The 18,417-nt window shown below is 38.4% G+C and overlaps 1 protein-coding gene across 2 annotated transcripts in view; it reads right to left on the bottom strand.

Annotated features, from left to right (window-relative positions):
• POLR1F (RNA polymerase I subunit F) overlaps positions 1-18,417 on the bottom strand; it is an 83,870-nt gene that overhangs the window by 62,459 nt on the left and 2,994 nt on the right. Inside the window, exons 3-4 of one of the 2 annotated variants that reach the window (XM_014076384.2) lie at positions 17,882-18,090; positions 16,428-17,453 (exon numbers count right to left, since the gene is read on the bottom strand). In XM_014076384.2, coding sequence (XP_013931859.2) covers positions 17,111-17,453; positions 17,882-18,090 — 552 coding nt within the window. In that variant the 3' untranslated portion in view covers positions 16,428-17,110. Of the gene's footprint in view, positions 1-16,427; positions 17,454-17,881; positions 18,091-18,417 lie in introns of those variants that run through there. The other variant, XM_087712763.1, reaches the window with a different exon arrangement.

Below are 18,417 nucleotides of genomic sequence, written 5' to 3' on the forward strand. Positions count from 1 at the left end.
CACCTAATGGGACTTCTGAAATCTGCCATTTCTATTGCTGTCCCTTTCTTATGGAACACCCTTCCCCCGAGATTCAGCAGACCCCCACCCTTTTAGCTTTTTGGAAGGCCATCAAAACAGTTTTTTAAACAATCACTGTGATAATAAAGAATAGACAGAATGAAATGTTAGATCTGGCTGTGGAATATCTCTTTATGGGATGCTTATGGTGCCCTTTTTTGTTTCTGTTTTATTGTTTTATCATTTTTGTCAAGTTATTGGGTTATACTGCTGCATGAGCCAAGTGTGATTTAAGATGGGCAGCTATAGAAAATCTCAATTAAACTTAAGCACAAATCTTTCACTGAAACCAAAGCAGAATCCCTAACTTGGTCTTAAACTCACTGAGAGTAACAGGAATCCTTTTAAGAATATTATTAACAACTTTTTAAAGTAGATACTGGAATAATGTTCTGAGAAATCATTCTGAGATTTGTGTTGGAAGTTTGCCAGCTAAGGAGCTATAGCTTCTTTCAAATCTTCTACTTGTCAGAGATTTGAGACCCCCAGAATTCCTATTTAATTCTAAAAGATGCAATATTATGTTAGAAAAGATTAGCATAGAAATGGTAATGGAAACTCTACACTCTTGGCACAATAACAGAAGACTTGGAAATTCTAGTCAGTGTTTTTTAATGTTGGCAACTTTAAGATGTGTGAACTTCTACTTCCAAAATTCTCTAGCTAGTATACTGGCTGGGGAATTCTGTGAGTTGCAGTCCACACATCTTAAAGTTGCCAACATTGAAAAATGGTGTTCTAGTCCAACTTCTTGAATTACACAGAATATTGAAGAAGTACATCTGCTCATAAAAGTGCCTGGATACAATGATAGGACCATTTCCTTGCTTGCCCCTTAGTCCCAACTATCCAAGATTGAATAATAGTTTATTGAAAATTTTGAAGTTAAACAAACTTTAGGTCTTTCTACATGTTATCTGATGCTGTTTCTAGCTTAAAACAGAAATGGATTTCTTTGCACAATATTAGAGAGGAAGCATAGCCAAGTATCTATTCTGCTTATCTGAAACAAAATGCACATTTTTACCAATTCTTATTTTAGCCTTAAATGGGACCAAATGGCACAAAAAATAATTAGTGGAATAAATTGAATTACTGAACAAATTGTTGATTAATAGCAACATTTAATACTGTATGTTCTTTAGAAAGCAAAATATATTTTAGTATTTACAAGTTTGAACATCTCAAAGTTTTGTAGATATTATAAAATGCCTATTTTGCTTCTCCACACTAGCTTTTTTGGGGGGTATGCTGAATTTACAGCCCATCTTTTGGATAAAACCACTTGATATCAATCCTGTTAGAATATGGCTGGTAAAAAAAAGTGATATAACCAAATAACCGAATTATTCTTCATTTATATTTGTTAAGTGCCCATTTAGAAAAACAGATGTAAAGTTCTGCCTACATTTTTGTATGCATTTTGTTGGCAGGAATATCAGGGTAAATGTCAGAAATGCTGGGAACATTCGTATTAACTACATAAGATTTTTTATGAGCCAGACACAAGTATCAGACTGTTATACTATTAGTAAATTATCTCAAAGTCAATCTAGCATTTTTGGTAAATGACTAAATATAATTTCCAATGAAATATAAGTCCTTTGCATAGATTCAAGAAAAAAATATTGTTAGTTAATAATTTCCAATGTTTACTGTTAGTGCAAAAGCTTTCATTAAATGGCATAATTTTGCCAAATGTCTGGTGGAGAAATGATTTACTTTGACAATATGGAAAACACACATTAAATGTATATATTTTCAAAATGATATGTTAAAACAGCAACAGGTAGACTACCTAGAAACCTATTCTGCCTTAATAATACACTGTTTTACACATCATTTTTTCTTTCACTCTGGCCTCTTTTGATCAGGTATAAACCTAGATATTATTTCTTGTGACACTCAAAACAGATACACACAGACACGCATTCCCTTAGAAATATGTATCCCTTACTACTTACGTATGTTTAAGGTGACCAGACGTCCTGCTTTTGGCGGGACAGTCACACTTTTGAACAATTTGTCCCACGTCCCGCGGCATTTTAAAAAGTCCCGATTTTTAGAAGGGCTTTGTAATACTTGCAATGAGGGCTTTTATCCGGCTTTTCCAAACACCCTGGAGGCCCCCGGCTGTTTCACCTGCAGTGGCCGGACTGTGGCTGCTCCATCCCCGGAGGGGGATGCAGATGAGGGGGCGGGCTGAGTGCTCTCGGCGCTGGTGTGACGCCCCTCCCAGCTCGGCCCCACACTTTGCACGTGCGTGCCTGGAGCAGAGGTCCCCACAAAAGGTAGGGCATTGCAGCCTGCCACGGCAATTGCAACAAGCCCGCCAGCTTCCCCGGGCAGCATGGCTGCCCTGCTCCCCGCTGCCCTGCTTGAAACGGCTTCAATCGGGGTGGCTCTGCCTCTCCTTCCAACAAAGAGGCAGCCGGCACCTGGGAGCTTTGCTTCAGAAGGAAGCGGGGCCGGCAGAGCAGGTGGGCCATGGGGAAGGAGCTGAGCCCGGGTCGCAGCCTGCAGAGCTTTTACAAGACGAGGATAATAAAAGGTGCCCTTCTCTTCCCTTCCCCCCTTTCACCTCCCTCCCCTCTTTCCTTCCCTCCCATCTTTCCTTCCTTCCTTCCTTTTTCTCCCTCCCTTCCTCCTTCCCTCCTTCCTTCTCCTCCCCTCCCTCCAGCCCAGAGGAGAAGCAGTTGCTTCTGGAACTTCTTGAGAAGTTTCCTTGCCTGCTTTTCTCCTTCTCAAACGCCTTCCAGTGACTGGCCAAGCTCTCCTCCCCGGAGTCTCTTTCTTCTGCCTGGGAATGGAATGGGGAGGTGTTATTGATTAAAACTTTTGCCACCCAGTGCTGCAGCTAAGGTGAAGCTGCCAAGCTCCCACCGGCAGCCCCACCTGTGGCAGTGGTGCCTCCCCCTCCGCTCAGAGTACCTGAGCTGGGCACCGCATTACCCCTGCCCCCTCCTCCTCCGCCATGCTTTTGAAGAGCCATGAGGCTGCGGGAGCCAGTAGGAAGGTGGCAGAGGGAGTGGGAGCAGAAAACAAAAGGCCCCATGGCTTCTCAAAAGCACAGCAGAGGAGGCTGTGGCGGCAGGGGTAACACGGTGCCCAGCTCAGGTGCTCTGGATGGAGGGTGAGGGAGGCGGCACTGCCGCTGCCACAGGCGAGGCACCAGCGGGAGCTTTGGCAGCTTCACCTTAGGCGCAACACCGGGCGGCAAAATTTTTAATCAGGAACACACACACACACACACACCTCAATGGTGTCCTGCTTAACCAATTTTAAAATCTGGTTACTTTACGTATGTCTTTATTTGTTTTATTATTATATTTAGGCACTGCTCAAGTCCAAAACAACTCCTGGGCATGCAAACAAACCTGAAAAAACTTATCCTCATCTGCCCACACTTCAAGCTGCATTTTTGCTATTTTAAAGTAGAATTCTTAAAAAATGAAGAGAAATGCAGACTCAGCATACTCTCTGAAATATGAACTAATTTTTTAAAAAATATTCGCTGAAAGATACATTGGTGTGTTAAATGGGCTCTGGAAGAAATGTTGCACATTTGGGCAAAGTTTAGACCGTCTCCTGAAATGCAAAGGAAGACTGCATATAAAATACTTTCTTTATTTCTTGACTTGGCATTCAATTTATATCCACTACCTGCCATATTGGTTGAACAGAAAATTAGAACTCAATTGGAACTTCAATACATATGATAATTCTTGGGCCTATGATAGTGATAAAGCCATAACATTTTTGGCTCAGGTTCTGATTTCTGCTATTCTGAACAGATTTCAGCAGTTACTTGCCAATAAACTAACTCCCACTTTAAAGCTTTACAGCCATGTTATTTACCCTAAACAAGATTTTTAATCACCCATATATATAATGAAATATAATGCTTTAAGAGATTATATGGTTAACCTTCTTAATTTATTTATTTATAATTTTATGTTATATAATAATTTAATATAATTTATCTTAAAAGTTGTATTGAAGTAAATAATATAACTTTACAATTTTATATTTAGTAATAATTATATATAAGAAATAATTTTAATTTTCAATAGCTTTGTATTGGTTGCAAAATAGAAGCTTGTTGGAAGACTAATGCAATCAAAAATCTATACGTACATTTTGATTGCCTCTGTGAATATGAATGCAACCATATTATAGGTTAGAATAACCATATTATAGAATATTAATGTATTCTTAAGTAGTGTATTGTATTACTCTCTGATGCAATCTCATGCAACCTGTTTATATAATCAACTTTATTCAAAAGTGTTCATTAATAATTTAGATTTCAAAAGGATTTATAAATGCTGCCTGCAATATTTAATTCAGTGCTGGCTCTCTGTATATAAATGCAGAGTAGTCGGCTTCTTCCAAAATTTAGGAGTCAATCTTAAATTCATTTGAGATTTAAAATGTAATGGATTAGGGAAGTGCAAGATTGCAGCATTGATCCCTTACCACAAAAACCTGAGAATATTTAATTTGGGTTTTTTAAATGTCTGGGTTTTTTTAATTACTGTATTTTTTGTTTAGGGTTTTTTTTGTACCCATTAACAAAATAGTCTTACTATTCTTCATTCATCTCTTTCAACCCTCCCAATGACAAATCATTTAATAGTACTTGAATGTTTTGCTAGTTTCAAGGCAATAAACTTTATTCGTACCTATTGCACAAAAAGACTTGGGAGGTTTTTTTCTTTCCCTTTTTTATTTGCTACAATCTGTTCAGTGTCACTATGTTAAGAACAGCATCATGGCTCCAGAGCTGAAGTCTGGGAAGCTGTACATCAGGCACACTTTAGCAGATTTATGTCATCAACTCCCACACAGTATCAATCATTCCCAAGATCATAATTTGCCACCAAAGCAAAAGCTGTACTGAAATCACCAGGACAGACTTCAAACCAAGCCAGTTGCAAGTTTTCAGTTGCCATGGAGGAATTACGAGTGGGGTGTGTGTGAGTGGTTGAGGTTAAAGAATTCTCAGCAAACTCTCCCAAAGGGGTTAGGGAAAGGGAGGGGGAGGAGAGCAATGTTGCCATCAGCACAAATACAAGATGTCTCTGTTAAAGAAACCAGGATGCATTCTGAGACAAATAAACACAGATTTATCAGTCTGGCTGCAATTTTATGAAGTGCAACATTAGCTCTCTTCTGTCTCTTTCCAATCTAGATCAGATAAACAGATGCATCCGGGACTGTATATGTCAGGACATATGATCAGTAGCAATGGCCAGGAGCATTTCAAAGCATTTCAGGGTTCATTCACTTTGTTTTCATATCAGCATTTTCAGATGTCAAACAGCCATTGGCACAGCAGCCATGCCTTTTTATTATAATGCCAATTCTTAGAATATATTTCAATATAGAGAAGGGGGGGGCGGGATACAGTGACCTTTCCTAGTTCAAGAAGAATTCAAAATATTCCAATTCCTATTTGCTTAGAACATGGTAATTTGGTAGCAGTGAAAGCCCTACTTCTACCATGTTCTTTGCTCTATATCAAGCCCACTCACAAACACACAGGCAAGAAGCCAAAATATGGCCCAATGACAATCTGTGGCTTCATCTTCATTTTCAAGAATGCCTCTGGGACAATGAGGTTTATATATCCTATAATTCAACATTCCATTACTTACCCTAAGGTTACCTTAGGAATTATCCTAGAGACAACCTACTATTTCAGATTTTATACTGTAATATCAAAGTTAAAGTCACCTTCTGTATATTAAAGGAAATGTGGCTCCATGACTCCAAGCAGGTTTCCAAATTTGCTATCATGATAATTTTAAAAGAAAAATTTAACTTCTAACTTCCACATGAGACTGTTTCTTTTCTACTTCTAAATGCAGAAATCTCCTACAGGTGCTAATTCCCACCTGTAAAATGATACCCCATTCTGACAACTTTTATTTACTCTAGGAAATCATTTCTCCTTTGGTATTTTAATGATCATGGGACTAATGATTATTTTGGGAAAATTCTGCAGGGAAAAAAAAAGACCATCTAAGGGACAATGCCCCAAATGAGGCCTCAGAATTATAACCAATTCTATATTTTCCAGACCATAATGATGTGATCCAGCACATATCATTATGCTCTGGAAAACAAATAGAATGCATATATGCATCTTCACATATGTAAGTTCTTGCATAAAAAATATTTGTAGTTGGTTTTTTCTTCTTCTTCTCAAACATCTTAATGTTTGTTTAAATGTTTGGGGAAGTCATTAATCAAATGTAGCTGCCATCAATCTCCAAACTTGTAAAAGTCAACCGAAGGAGGCAGAAATGGTTTAAAAAATGTGTTAAGCTAAGAGAATCATATGGAACTTTTTAAAGGAATGTATCAAGGGAATTGCAAACTGTAACCTCCTACAACTGCAGGAAAGGCTACTGAAAGTGTGAATTAATTTAACGCAGAATTTGTCCTTAGCCATTCTTAAGAAATAACAGACAGTGGGGAAGTGAAGAGAGCAGAGTGGCATGCAAAATTATAAATCAACACAAGAGAGCTGGAAGGTGCACTTGAAAAGCTTGGCATCATTTTAAAATACTCTAGACAGGATGATTGATTTTCCATAGGGGAAAAGATGTGCAAAGTGGGGGAGGGAAGCAAAGGAAGAGCCTATCATGTTCAAAAGGTCATGAGAAGAAGCAGAGCAGAAAAAAGCATTTGATCAAAGACAAGCTGCCAAATCTGTGTGTTGAGATATTGGCAGTTAAGTAAAAGATGCTTAAGATACCAATACCTACTGCATTGCAATATGAAAAAATGGAACTTCTTAATTAATATAATAATTAATATAAAGTTACACTTTGTCATCTAAATTTTTTCTTTAATAGCTTCTTCAATTGTTCACAAAGAAACTCTGCATCTTGGGTACAAGCCTACAAATGTAATACATTACATATATATGCATTTGTCTATTGGTGCAAATTTACATATTCCTAATTATGATGTTATCAGAATGATGCATCATGATTTCATGATCTAAGTTCTGCCCTTTCATATTAAAATCATGACATATCCATGAATATCAGCTAGCAGTCAGAAAACAGGATACAAATTTCTTAATCTCTTTCCACAATTATAACAGAAAAATTGTGGCATTTTTACCAAGCCAAATCCATAAAATGCTAGGGAATTATTGAAGGCTTGATATTGCAATAAATAAGCCATCAACAGACACATAGAAATAAACTCCATTAACATACCATTTAAAAGATAGCACCAAAACTCAAGTAGGAAAACAAACATCACTCATAGCAGCCAACATCCAAATAAACAACCAGGCAGGAAACTATATCCAAGTAACAATCAAGGAAGAAACTACACTCCAATCAAGACTGGTAAGTCAAGCTAGTAAACACTAACAATCAGCAAATATTCCTTTCCTATGAACAGATGATGTTATCTAGCTTGGTAATAAAATGTCTGCAAGAAAAAAAGTAATCAAGCAGAGAGAACAAGAACTTAATCTAAATAATAGATTTATGTCTCAACACCATAGATATAAAGCTGCTTGGAAGAGGCTGGAAAGACTTTGTGCAGAATGCTATAAAAGTGTGAAAATAATGTTCATGAGAAACAAAGAATGTTTTGTGGAATGCTGAAGAAAAGCATGTTGTGAAACAACAGAAAAAGAGACATCTAATGTAAATGTTAAAGTATAATACTGCAATGTGCTCTACATGGGGCAGCCCTTGAAGAACATTCGGAGACTTCAGCTTGTCCAGAATGCAGCCGTGCGAGTGATTGTGGGCGCACCTCGGTACACCCACGTTACACCTATCCTCCGCGAGCTGCACTGGCTGCCTATTGGTCTTCGGATACGCTTCAAGGCGCTAGTCGTCACTTATAAAGCCCTTCATGGTATTGGACCTGGGTACCTGAGAGACCGCCTGCTGCCAATTATCTCCAATAGACCGATTAGATCCCACAGATTAGGCCTCCTCTGAATTCCATCCACTGGCCAATGCCGACTGGCGACCACCCGGAGGAGGGCCTTCTCTGTGGCTGCTCCGGCCCTCTGGAACGAGCTCCCCATGGAGATTCGGACCCTCACCACCCTCCAGGCTTTCCGCAAAGCCCTTAAAACCTGGCTGTTCCGACAGGCCTGGGGCTGATGAGTTCCTGTCCCCGCTCGAATGGTGTGCCTGTTGAGTTGTTTTTAAAATTGTGGTATTGTTTGTCTATGTCTTTTTCCCCCCTATTTGTATCCCCTATCCCCACCCCTGACTTGGGTTGTGAGCCCCCCTGTGTCCCTTCTGGGAAAAGGGCGGCATAGAAATATAATAAATTCAATTCAATTCAATTCAATTATAGTGCAATTGCTATGCCACTTGTAGAACATGTGTCAAAATTACATCAAGGCCTTCTAATAGGAAAAAGCTACCAAAATTAAAGTGGGATTAATTTGCGAAAGCTGCTGGAAAATTTTTGTCAGAGTATGAATGGCCTAAATTCTGGCAAAAGGAGTGCTCTTTTTTACCAGATAAAAGATTTTTCTTTTCACATCATTTACAAATGTATGAAAATGGGAAAGTTTATTATACATTTTTTGATTTAGAGAAAGCATATGACAAAGTGAATTGGCTTGAATTATAGAAATTTTGCTAGAATGATTCAGTTGAAAATTGGTTGCTAGATGTGATAAGAGCAATATGATAGAAATCAAGCATGTGTGAGACGAAATAGAATGCCAATCAGTTAACATTAAATAGATGTGAAATAAGGACGCATATATTATCTTAGTAATTTCATGTATTAATGAATAAGAAATGCTTGTGATGAGATCACAAATAGCTGGAGACAAACGTATATGTACTTTTATACGGCACTGATTCTATGTTATTACTAGACAATGTAAATTATTTTCCTCAAATATTGTATGCAATGATACAGTATGTATCTGAAAATCAATATGTCTAAAACAAAGGATGACAAGGAAAATGGGGTGAACAGTAGCAGGTTATAAATACATGGCAAAAAGGTAGAACAAGTAGAATTATGATACCTTGGTAGAATAATTACCAAAGTTAAGATAATGGATAGAGAAAGCTGGTAAAAAGATATCAGGGGATGTTGTAAGGAATTTGTTAAAACAATATAAAATGGCAGTTCACAAGAGCATATTGTTGCCAGTTTTGCTGCATGGAAATAAAAGTTGTTATGTTCAGAGAAACATAGACACTGAGTTGAATACAGGAAAAATTGGATGCTTAAGAAGTGTATGATAAAAAAGAAGTGGGATCCAGAATGAATAGATGTTAATAAATGAGAACTGATTATAAAAGTCAGTGAAGAGTACAGAAGCTTGTGGCAAACAAAAAAAATGAATGAGGACCACATATATGAAAAAGATTAAATGTTAAAAATTAAGAAAAGATTATTGCACTACTTTTAGATAAAGTTGAGATTTTGAGAAATAGTGAGGTGAAATGTTTTAAAAACAAATAATACAAGAAACAATGATTATAATGAAAATAATTTAAGAATCATTTGCAAGAACAGAAATAGAGGTATAAATGATGATGATGATATAATTATTTTAGTTTTGTTTTTTCATAGAAAAGTTTAATATAATTGGCTTACTATTTTTTACCCCTGTTCCACACTGAGTGTACAGAAAAAGTCCTTACAGTTCTATGTGGCTTGTAAATGAAAAACTCCTGATGACTTTTCCACAATTTTTATTATGTAAGCATAGGATCTATTATCAATATATAAAACAATACTCCACCCTGTGGCATTATAGAAAAGCAAAATAAAAGTCTTTTAGAAGATTTCAATACACATAGTTTCTGTATATAAAACAAATGTTTATAGATACTGGGTAATAAGTAGAAATAATTTGGAGATAGGGTGCCCCTACACAAAAATGTTTTGAGAAAGTTTCAAAACTAAATAAATCCTAAAAGCATTTTATAAATTTCTGCTAGAAAACTCTAAGTAAATACAATACTACTTATTGGGAGATGAATCATTCTTCATCAGAATGTCCCACAGGGAGATTTTTGGTATTTCGAGTTCAAGGAATCAAATAAAGAATCTGAAAGAGGCCTATAAAACCAGACAGAAATAATGAGATGGGAAAACATTCAAATGCCACAATGAAGCCAGTAAATAGGAAGCTAGGGTCCATCATGCTCTCTGCTGCTCATGATTTTTTAAAATATTCCTACAAAATATTATTTATTGAAGCGACTATGAAGTCATACAGATAATTCTAGATTTTTTTCTAAAGTTTAATAGCTACCTTCCAATATTTGGAAGTATACCCATCTGTCTCCTCATTCTAGGACAATAGAAAACGGGAACAGCGTAGAACCTGTGAAAAGGAGTCATTTTGTGATAGGTAATTCTTCTAAAATAAAATAATTCTTAAAAAATTCCAGAACATGGACCCAAAATTCAGAAGGTTATTTTCTGTTCTTATCCTATATAAAACATTATTTACATTCCATATTTCTCTCTTGAGAATTAAAGGTGAAACTCAAAAAATTAGAATATCGTGCAAAAGTTCATTTATTTCAGTAATACAACTTAAAAGGTAAAACGAATATATGAATCTCCTGATAGGCGGCTGCGTTGACCCTGGTCTTAATAAAGCACAGTGGTCCAAAGTCCTGTTGCTCAGTGGTCCAAAGTCCTCTTTTCTAATGAAAGCAACTTTTTCCAATAGCACCAAAAACTGGTTCAATGATCGTGGGATTACTGTGATCGATTGGCTTCTCTATTCTTGCTCCATACTTTGGGTCCTTGGTTTTCAAATGAGATGCAAAAGTTGCTCTCATCAGAAAAGAGGACTTTGGACCACTGAACAACAGGACTTTGGACTACTGTGCTTCATTAAGACCAAGGTCAATGCAGCCGTCTACCAGGAGATTTTGGAGCACTTCATGCTTCCTTCTGCAGATGAGATTTATGGGGATGCTGACTTCATTTTCCAGCTGCTCATACTGCCAAAAGCACCAAAACTTGGTTTAATGAATGTTGGATTACTGTGCTGGATTGGCCAGCAAAGTCGCCTGACCTGAACCCCATAGAGAATCTCTATGGGGCATTGCCAAGAGAAAGATGAGAGACATGAAACCGAACAATGCAGAAGAACTGAAGGCCGCTATTGAAGCATCCTGGTCTTCCATAACACCTCAGCATAACACTTCAGCAGTGCCACAGGCTGATAGCTTCCATGTCATGCCTCATTGAGGCAGTAATTGCTGCAAAAGGGGAACAAATCAAGTACTGAGTACATATGCATGCTTATACTTTTCAGAGGTCCAATATTGTTCTATGTACAATCCTTGTTTTATTGATTGCATGGAATATTCAAATTTTCTGTGATGGTGGATTTGTATGCCATAATCATCACAATTATGACAAATCACGGCTATCACTATCTTGCTTTGCATGTAATGAGTCTTATCTCATATATTAATTTCCCCTTTTAAGTTGCATTACTGAAATAAATGGACTTTTGCACAATATTCTAATTTTTTGAGTTTTACCTGTATATCGTAAATATTTTTAGTAATTTTAAAAATATAATGTATAGCTGTAAAGAGAATTAAGGCTGGAAGTTTATGCATTTTTACTGAGATTAAGTATAAATCTATTTCACTAATTGGAAATTAATTCTTGATAAAGATGAGCAGAACAATATACTCTGTTTTTTCACGCGTCATTGGTGATGTCATCCCAACGATCCACGAAGGCTGCCAGACACACACACCCCCCCAATTGGGAGATTTTCCAGGCAGTCACTTCTGCCTCTTAAAGGAACGGTTGGAATTATCCCTGAAAGGCTTTCTGGGCTGGAATCTCTGGTTGTTCCTGCCTGATCTATTGGATAAGGAGGGGGGCTGTCTGGGTGGGGCCTGTCGCTGGGGATGGGAGTTGGAAGCACTCCCATCCTGGCCACGAAAGAGCTGCCTGTGGTAAAAGGATTGATTCCAACCTTCCTGCTTTTGAGTGGCTGGTTGCAGAACCTTCCTCTTATCCTTGGACTTTACCAGAAGGGTTTCTAATGGAGGACCAAAGAGAAGGGATGAAGAGTAGGAAGAGGAGGCAAGTTTCCACTTGGCCTGTGCTTCTTCCTGCCACTGTTTTAGCCAGAGAAGCCGGTGGGTGGAGATGGAAGATGCAATGGCTTTGGACGCAAAATGGGCTGCATCCAAGAGTCATCTGCAGTGTATTCTAGGACCGCCTTAATCTTGTTAATGTCCCTGCAAGCCCTAGAATCCCTGGCTGGAAGGCGAGCTTGGAGTTGTCTCAGCCACAGAAGAGCGGAGTGACTAAAGAAGGAAGCAGAGGTGCCCGCTCTAATGCCCAAGCTGAAGCCTAGTGACCCTTGACCAGAATTTGTTGTATTCTTGTTTTCAGGTCACAGGTCTTCATGTCTTCAACTTCAGAGCTTCAGAGCCGCTCAGGCCACGTTGGGAGAAGAGAGGGCAATTATAGACAAATCAACAGAACGTACCTCTAAAACCTTGGCAAGGTCAGGAGCGACATTGTACAGGCGCTTTTCCGAGGCATTGGGAGGGTTCCAGTACCTGGAGAAGCCCATTGATTCTGGACAACGTCTATGAAGAACCGTGGTGATGGGATCACCTCCTTTTCCACCATAGGCTGAATGAAGAGCAGGTCAGTGGTGTCAGCCTTGTCTGCTTCCGAACTCTGAGTTGCCTTTGGAGATGGAATGCCTGCAATTTTCTTGGCCTTAAAAAGGAGAGAACGAAAAACAGCAGGTTTAAACAAGCCAACAAAGGGAGGTGGATTGGGACGAAGACCCTCATCCTCCGAGAGATCTGAGTCTCTTGCAGGGCGTTCCTCTTCCCCAAAGACCGACGGTTGGTTGGAAGTGCTGGGTAACTCATGCGACGAAGAAGCCTGGAACTAGAGGAAGAAGCAGAACAATTAGAAGACCTGTGTTTAAGGCCGGCCACAACCACGTTCTATGGCCTCAGAGATCATATCAGCCATGCCCGATGAGTAAGAACGGCGTCGGTGGGGAGTGTGAGAAATATTTTCCTGGTAGAGGGGATCCTCATCAGGAGTGAGGCTCCTGCCACAATCTGAATCATTCCCACTGTAGGCCAAAGCATCTATGCCCCTAGCCTCCTCGGGCTGCAGGATGGATGCAGCAGGAGAGAGGTCATCCTCCGAATCAGAAGAAAAGTCAAGAGGGGGACTGGAATGAATAGGCCTCTGGGCCTGGAATATGCGAGGCTCAGCGTGTTTGGTCTTGGACCTGGCCTTCTTAGCCTTCTTAGCCGGGGCCTGAGGGGCCCTGTCAACCTCCCAAGGAGATGGATCCTCCATGCCTCCAATTAGGCATTGGGTCCCTAATGGAGGCTTGGTGTTATCAGCCGGAGCAGGCCTGCACCTGCGACCCCAAGGAGCAGGGGGTCTGGTGATAGGGGCAGGGGCCAAGGAAGGTGAAGGCAGTTGAGGCTCCAGACGAGAAGAGGCCATAGCCAGTACTCACAGTTCCTTGATCCAAAATGGCTGCCAGATGATTTTCATGCCCAATTCAACGGCCACTGAAGCTACAGAGACTATGAGCCAGCACCACGAGGTAGCCGAAGACTCGCGATGAGTGTGGGCGGGTTAGACCCTGCGGCAAGGTCGAGGAGCCAGGCATGAAGCCACGGACGTGCAGCGGTCTTCGGAGTGATGATTGGAACGGCGGTGAGGAACAGTGGCTGCAGTGGCGTTTCCCAGTGGCTGGCAGCTCATTGTGACTTTAATGAGGCTCCCTGCAGCATTCGGAGGCTCCTGGAGGTGGTAGCGGCAGTTAGTGGCGCAGGTGGCAAGGCAGAGGCTGGGAATTCTCCCGCAGAGATCAGATCCTCCCTCGGCTATTTCAGTTAGTTCTGCTGAAATATGAAGCCTCAGAAGCCTGAAGACCTTCAAAGGCAAGCCTCTGATGAGACGGGGCAAGCACTCTCCAGCCTCCAGAGGCTATTGAGACCTAACAGGAACCCAGTTCAGAGATCAATTTAGAAAACAATTTCTGTTCTTAGTTTGAGAGAAATCTAATTAAATTATCCAATTATAAAGTATTAGTTGAGGAGAAAGCGATTAGCACAGCCAGTTCCAATCGAACAGAGTCTAAAAAAACAGGACCATGCTCCTCAGAGGTGATGACATCACTTTGGCAGACTTAGTTCTATTGGTTACTGACTGAGTTAACCCATGCATGACCGCTGTCTCCACCAACTTTGGAGAATGCTCTTCATCTAGGCTCTAACAGGATAGCATGTCGATCCTTACAGTAAAAGCTTTCTCTCACCAAAGTAATCCCACTTAATTTAGTTTTACCAGTATGTGATGAGTTATTACTGAATAAATGTCTAAGTCACAGGTGTCAAACTTGATCGTGTCACATGACGTATCGTGACAATTTTTTGCCTTTGCAGAGCCAGAGTGGGCATGGCCTGCACATGACATATCTGGCCCTAGTTTGACACCCCTGGCCTAAGTGTTAAAATCAATCAAACATATGAGTACAATTTGGAATATGATCCTTGACAAATTTCTCAACTTTCTTTATCCTTTTATTCATGTTTTGGACTAGGATTTAAATACTAATACTACTAACTTTGGCAAGCCTTTATTATTTCCTATTTGTTGTCTGCAGAATTCTAGTATTGCTTAATTGTCTCTCTAGCTTGTTTTCATCCTGTGATATTTAGATAGTTTAGTTTAGAGATATAATAGTCCGTTGTATGTGTCTCTTCTGAATTTGTGTTCCAAGTTAGTTGTGAAGATAGGGTGGGGAAGATAGGGTGAAAATAAGAAAAAGATATCTGACTGTCCACCACTGCTGGCCTTGAAGGACTTCCCACTTGGGATTCAATGGAATGTGCAGTCAACAGTGCTGCAGACCATTAAACACAGAGTTGAACAAAGAAAGTGTATCCCCCTGTGATTATATAGTAAGGGAAGTAAAAGCTGAATTTCTATATATTTCCACTGAGATTGCCAGGTATTTTCCCCCTTTAATCACAAATCCACTTTACACTGTGGAAAGCATCTTTATTCATTTAAAAGCCATTTATTTCACATTAACACCAACTCTCAGTTGAGTTGCCACGTTTCAGTCATCAATTTTATGTGGAACTGAGAAATCATTTCTTTTTTCCACAATGGACTATAATCTCACAGTTACAGTTGAAGATGATATATAGTTCATTCAAGTGTTTTCACTGAGTTTTACATCCAACTGATTGGATTCTGCTCATTCTGAAGTTTTAAACCCATGGTAACAATAAAAATATAAACTCTGGGTCATTTTAGATGGCGGCCAACAGCATTCCTTTGGCAGGAAAATGTCTATATTGCATATTTAATATTTTAATGCACAAATCAAGTCTCTAACTTTGGCTTGTGAGCACCTTGTGTTGACAATGTGAAGTAACAGACTAAAATAGTTGTTCATCTGATCCAGCTGTGCTTTTTCTTGTGTGAAAGAGAACACTTAATATTTATCCTATAAAAGCATCTATCTTTAGACTTTTTAAAGATTTTATTACTTTATTATTTTATTACCACATATATTACTTTTATAAATAACTCAGAACAGTGAAAATACATAATACTCTTTCCTCCTATTTTTCCTACAACAATCCTATATAGTGGCTTGACCTAAGTGTGAGTGACTGGCCTAGTCACCTAGTTGGGATGACTGATAAGTCTCTCCTCCTTTTCTTAAGTTTTCTGACAAGTTATGAATCATACACTAACCTGCAAGGTTTAACCTGACCTACTTATCCATAGACCTACTTCTTTCCATAGATTGGAAGGAGGGGGATTTCCCTGTTTCTAAATAGTGAATATCTTACTTGGTATTTTTATATGTATTGATCTCTAGGAGACAGTATATACCTATGTTCAAAACACAATAATTTGTGACTCTGCTATTACACATTTGTTTGTTTCCTGGGCTCTCCATGCATTCTCAGAAGTCTTCTCCAATACCAATTTCAAAAGCATTAATATTATTTCTATCTGTTTCTTCAAAACCCAATTTCCATTTCCCCTTGCTTGCCCAACTCTGATATGGTGCATAGATTTATCTGTGTCATAATTTATAAAACCATTAAAATAAAAATTCCTCAGAAACAGAATCTGAATTCCTTTGATCATTCATTACAAAAATAGATGGATATTTCTGTTATTATGAATAATTTTCAAAAGTATCTGTAATAAAAGAATAGTTTTAAAAGACTCTTACTATTTCTTTTCAAACTTGTGGTATTAGAAATTTGAGGGGATATGAGGATTTTCACAATTGAAATTGCATGACTACCCAAAGAACACAAATACAAAACATTTTCTTGTAGTAATGGAAACTTTTAAACAAGGTCCACAAATACAGCCTTCCACTCTTTTTATTTTTAAATAATGCTGATGGGTCTATTAGAGCCCCAAACCATCCTTGTATATAAAGATGATATTTGGATCTGGAATTTTTATTTTAAATATGCCAATTTGCTTGCTCATTTATTCATAAGGTGGTGAGAGAACTTAGTGGCATCCAGGTAAGTATGATGAAGTTCAAAGGACCAAATTAGAAACCCCAAGTCTCACTCCTAATATATATACATCCATAATTAAGGGATCAATTTCTCCTTCACTATGTTGGCATAAAAGAAGTCTTAAAAGTTATTTTAACACAAGAGTACAAATAGGTTCTCATATAGTAACTTTCCAGGAAGATCCTTTAATATCACTCTGAAAACAAATACTTAAAACTAAATAGCTCAGAGGAAAAACTTAATTTAGGATTTGGACTCCCCCCCCCCACCTTTAAATACACTGCTAGTTAAAGGCTAGACAATAACATAAATGTCTTTTCTCATATTATTTATTATTTTTTAGGCATTATTGAAGTCCAGCATCTACAATGGAATTCTTCAGACATTAATTAGAGATGCTAATATGCAACAAAAATGTCAAAAAATTACTGATAGAAGAGTTCCAAATACAGGTAAGGCACATTGGTATCATTCAGACATTTTCAATCTTTTCTCTTCTTTTTAGCTTTAGATTTTAACAAAGCAGCAGAGTGTCCATTTTCCTCCTCAAAAAGTTTTCTTTTCTTTTTCTTAGATTTACCATGATCACTATGGTAACCACTGGAGTCACTGGCATGCATTCCCACCTCTGCTCCATCTTGCCCATTCTCTGTCTCAGGCTTATCAAATATACCATGATCATCTTCATCATCACAATTATGCATTTCTCTGTCTTCTATCCCAACACTTGATATATCAACTTCCATCTCCTCTGAGCCAATATGTACATCACAATGTTTTTCATATTTTTTCTTGCATTTTTCCTTCAGCATCTCTTCTCCAAGACTAAAAATAAAAAAATAACTGAGAAAACAACTTTTACAAGACTAGTAAATACCTACAGTTATACAGAAGCAAAACACTGTACAGTTTATCCAAAGTGATTAATACTTGACTGTTTCAGTTGTAATAGTACCTTCACATCTAGATTATTCTTTATCTTTTAAATGGATTATCCTGACATATTCTTTAAATGGAAGACAGAAGTGCTGGCATAAACAGACATTTTGGGACACAAACCATTATTATTATTGGTAGTAGTTTTTCCACATTTATTTTTCAAATTCTGATAGATCTCACATAGTTTTCCATTAAACTTTTGAAAAATAAATGAGATCTTAAGACTTTTGCGATATGCTGCGTAATAAGATAAACTTTGTTACGAAGCCTTACATTCTATAATCAAGCAATTTGTAAAAAAATATATGTATTACCTGTTTTTACAGAGTTTCCCTCGAATGCAGAATACTCCAGCAGCGTCTGAATCAAAATGCAGCACCTTAAATACCAGTCTAATACCTATTTGAAAACCAAAATTTTTCCATTCTTCTATTGATATGTGATCTGGTTTGGGGATAGAAGCATTGAAACATTCATGAACCAGACAGCCAATATGGCTAGGTGCCACTTTATTAATTATACCCTGGAGAAGGAAAAGAAAAAAAGAAATGTTAGCACCACATCACATGTTTTGGCAAAAACTATACTGTTGTTTCTGTCAATATTCAACATAGGTACATACCAAGTACAGTGGTACCTTGGTACTTGACATTAATTGGTTGACAGGCATGATGGGAACTAAAAAATATGGGTGCCAAACAAAGCAGGTGACAAACCATTTATTTTAGCCATCTCCTTCTTCCTTTTGCAGCAACATACTAGCATGGGCAACTTCCTATCAGTTTTTTGCAACTATCCCCATCTTCTTTTGCAGCATGCAGAAACTATAAGTACTGGAACAACATTTTCA

The sequence above is a fragment of the Thamnophis sirtalis genome, unplaced genomic scaffold (genome assembly GCF_051295495.1).
Source record: "Thamnophis sirtalis isolate CommonGarterSnake01/CBP01778 unplaced genomic scaffold, rThaSir2_p1.2 scaffold_4, whole genome shotgun sequence".
In the NCBI taxonomy this organism is placed as follows: Eukaryota; Metazoa; Chordata; class Lepidosauria; order Squamata; family Natricidae; genus Thamnophis; species Thamnophis sirtalis.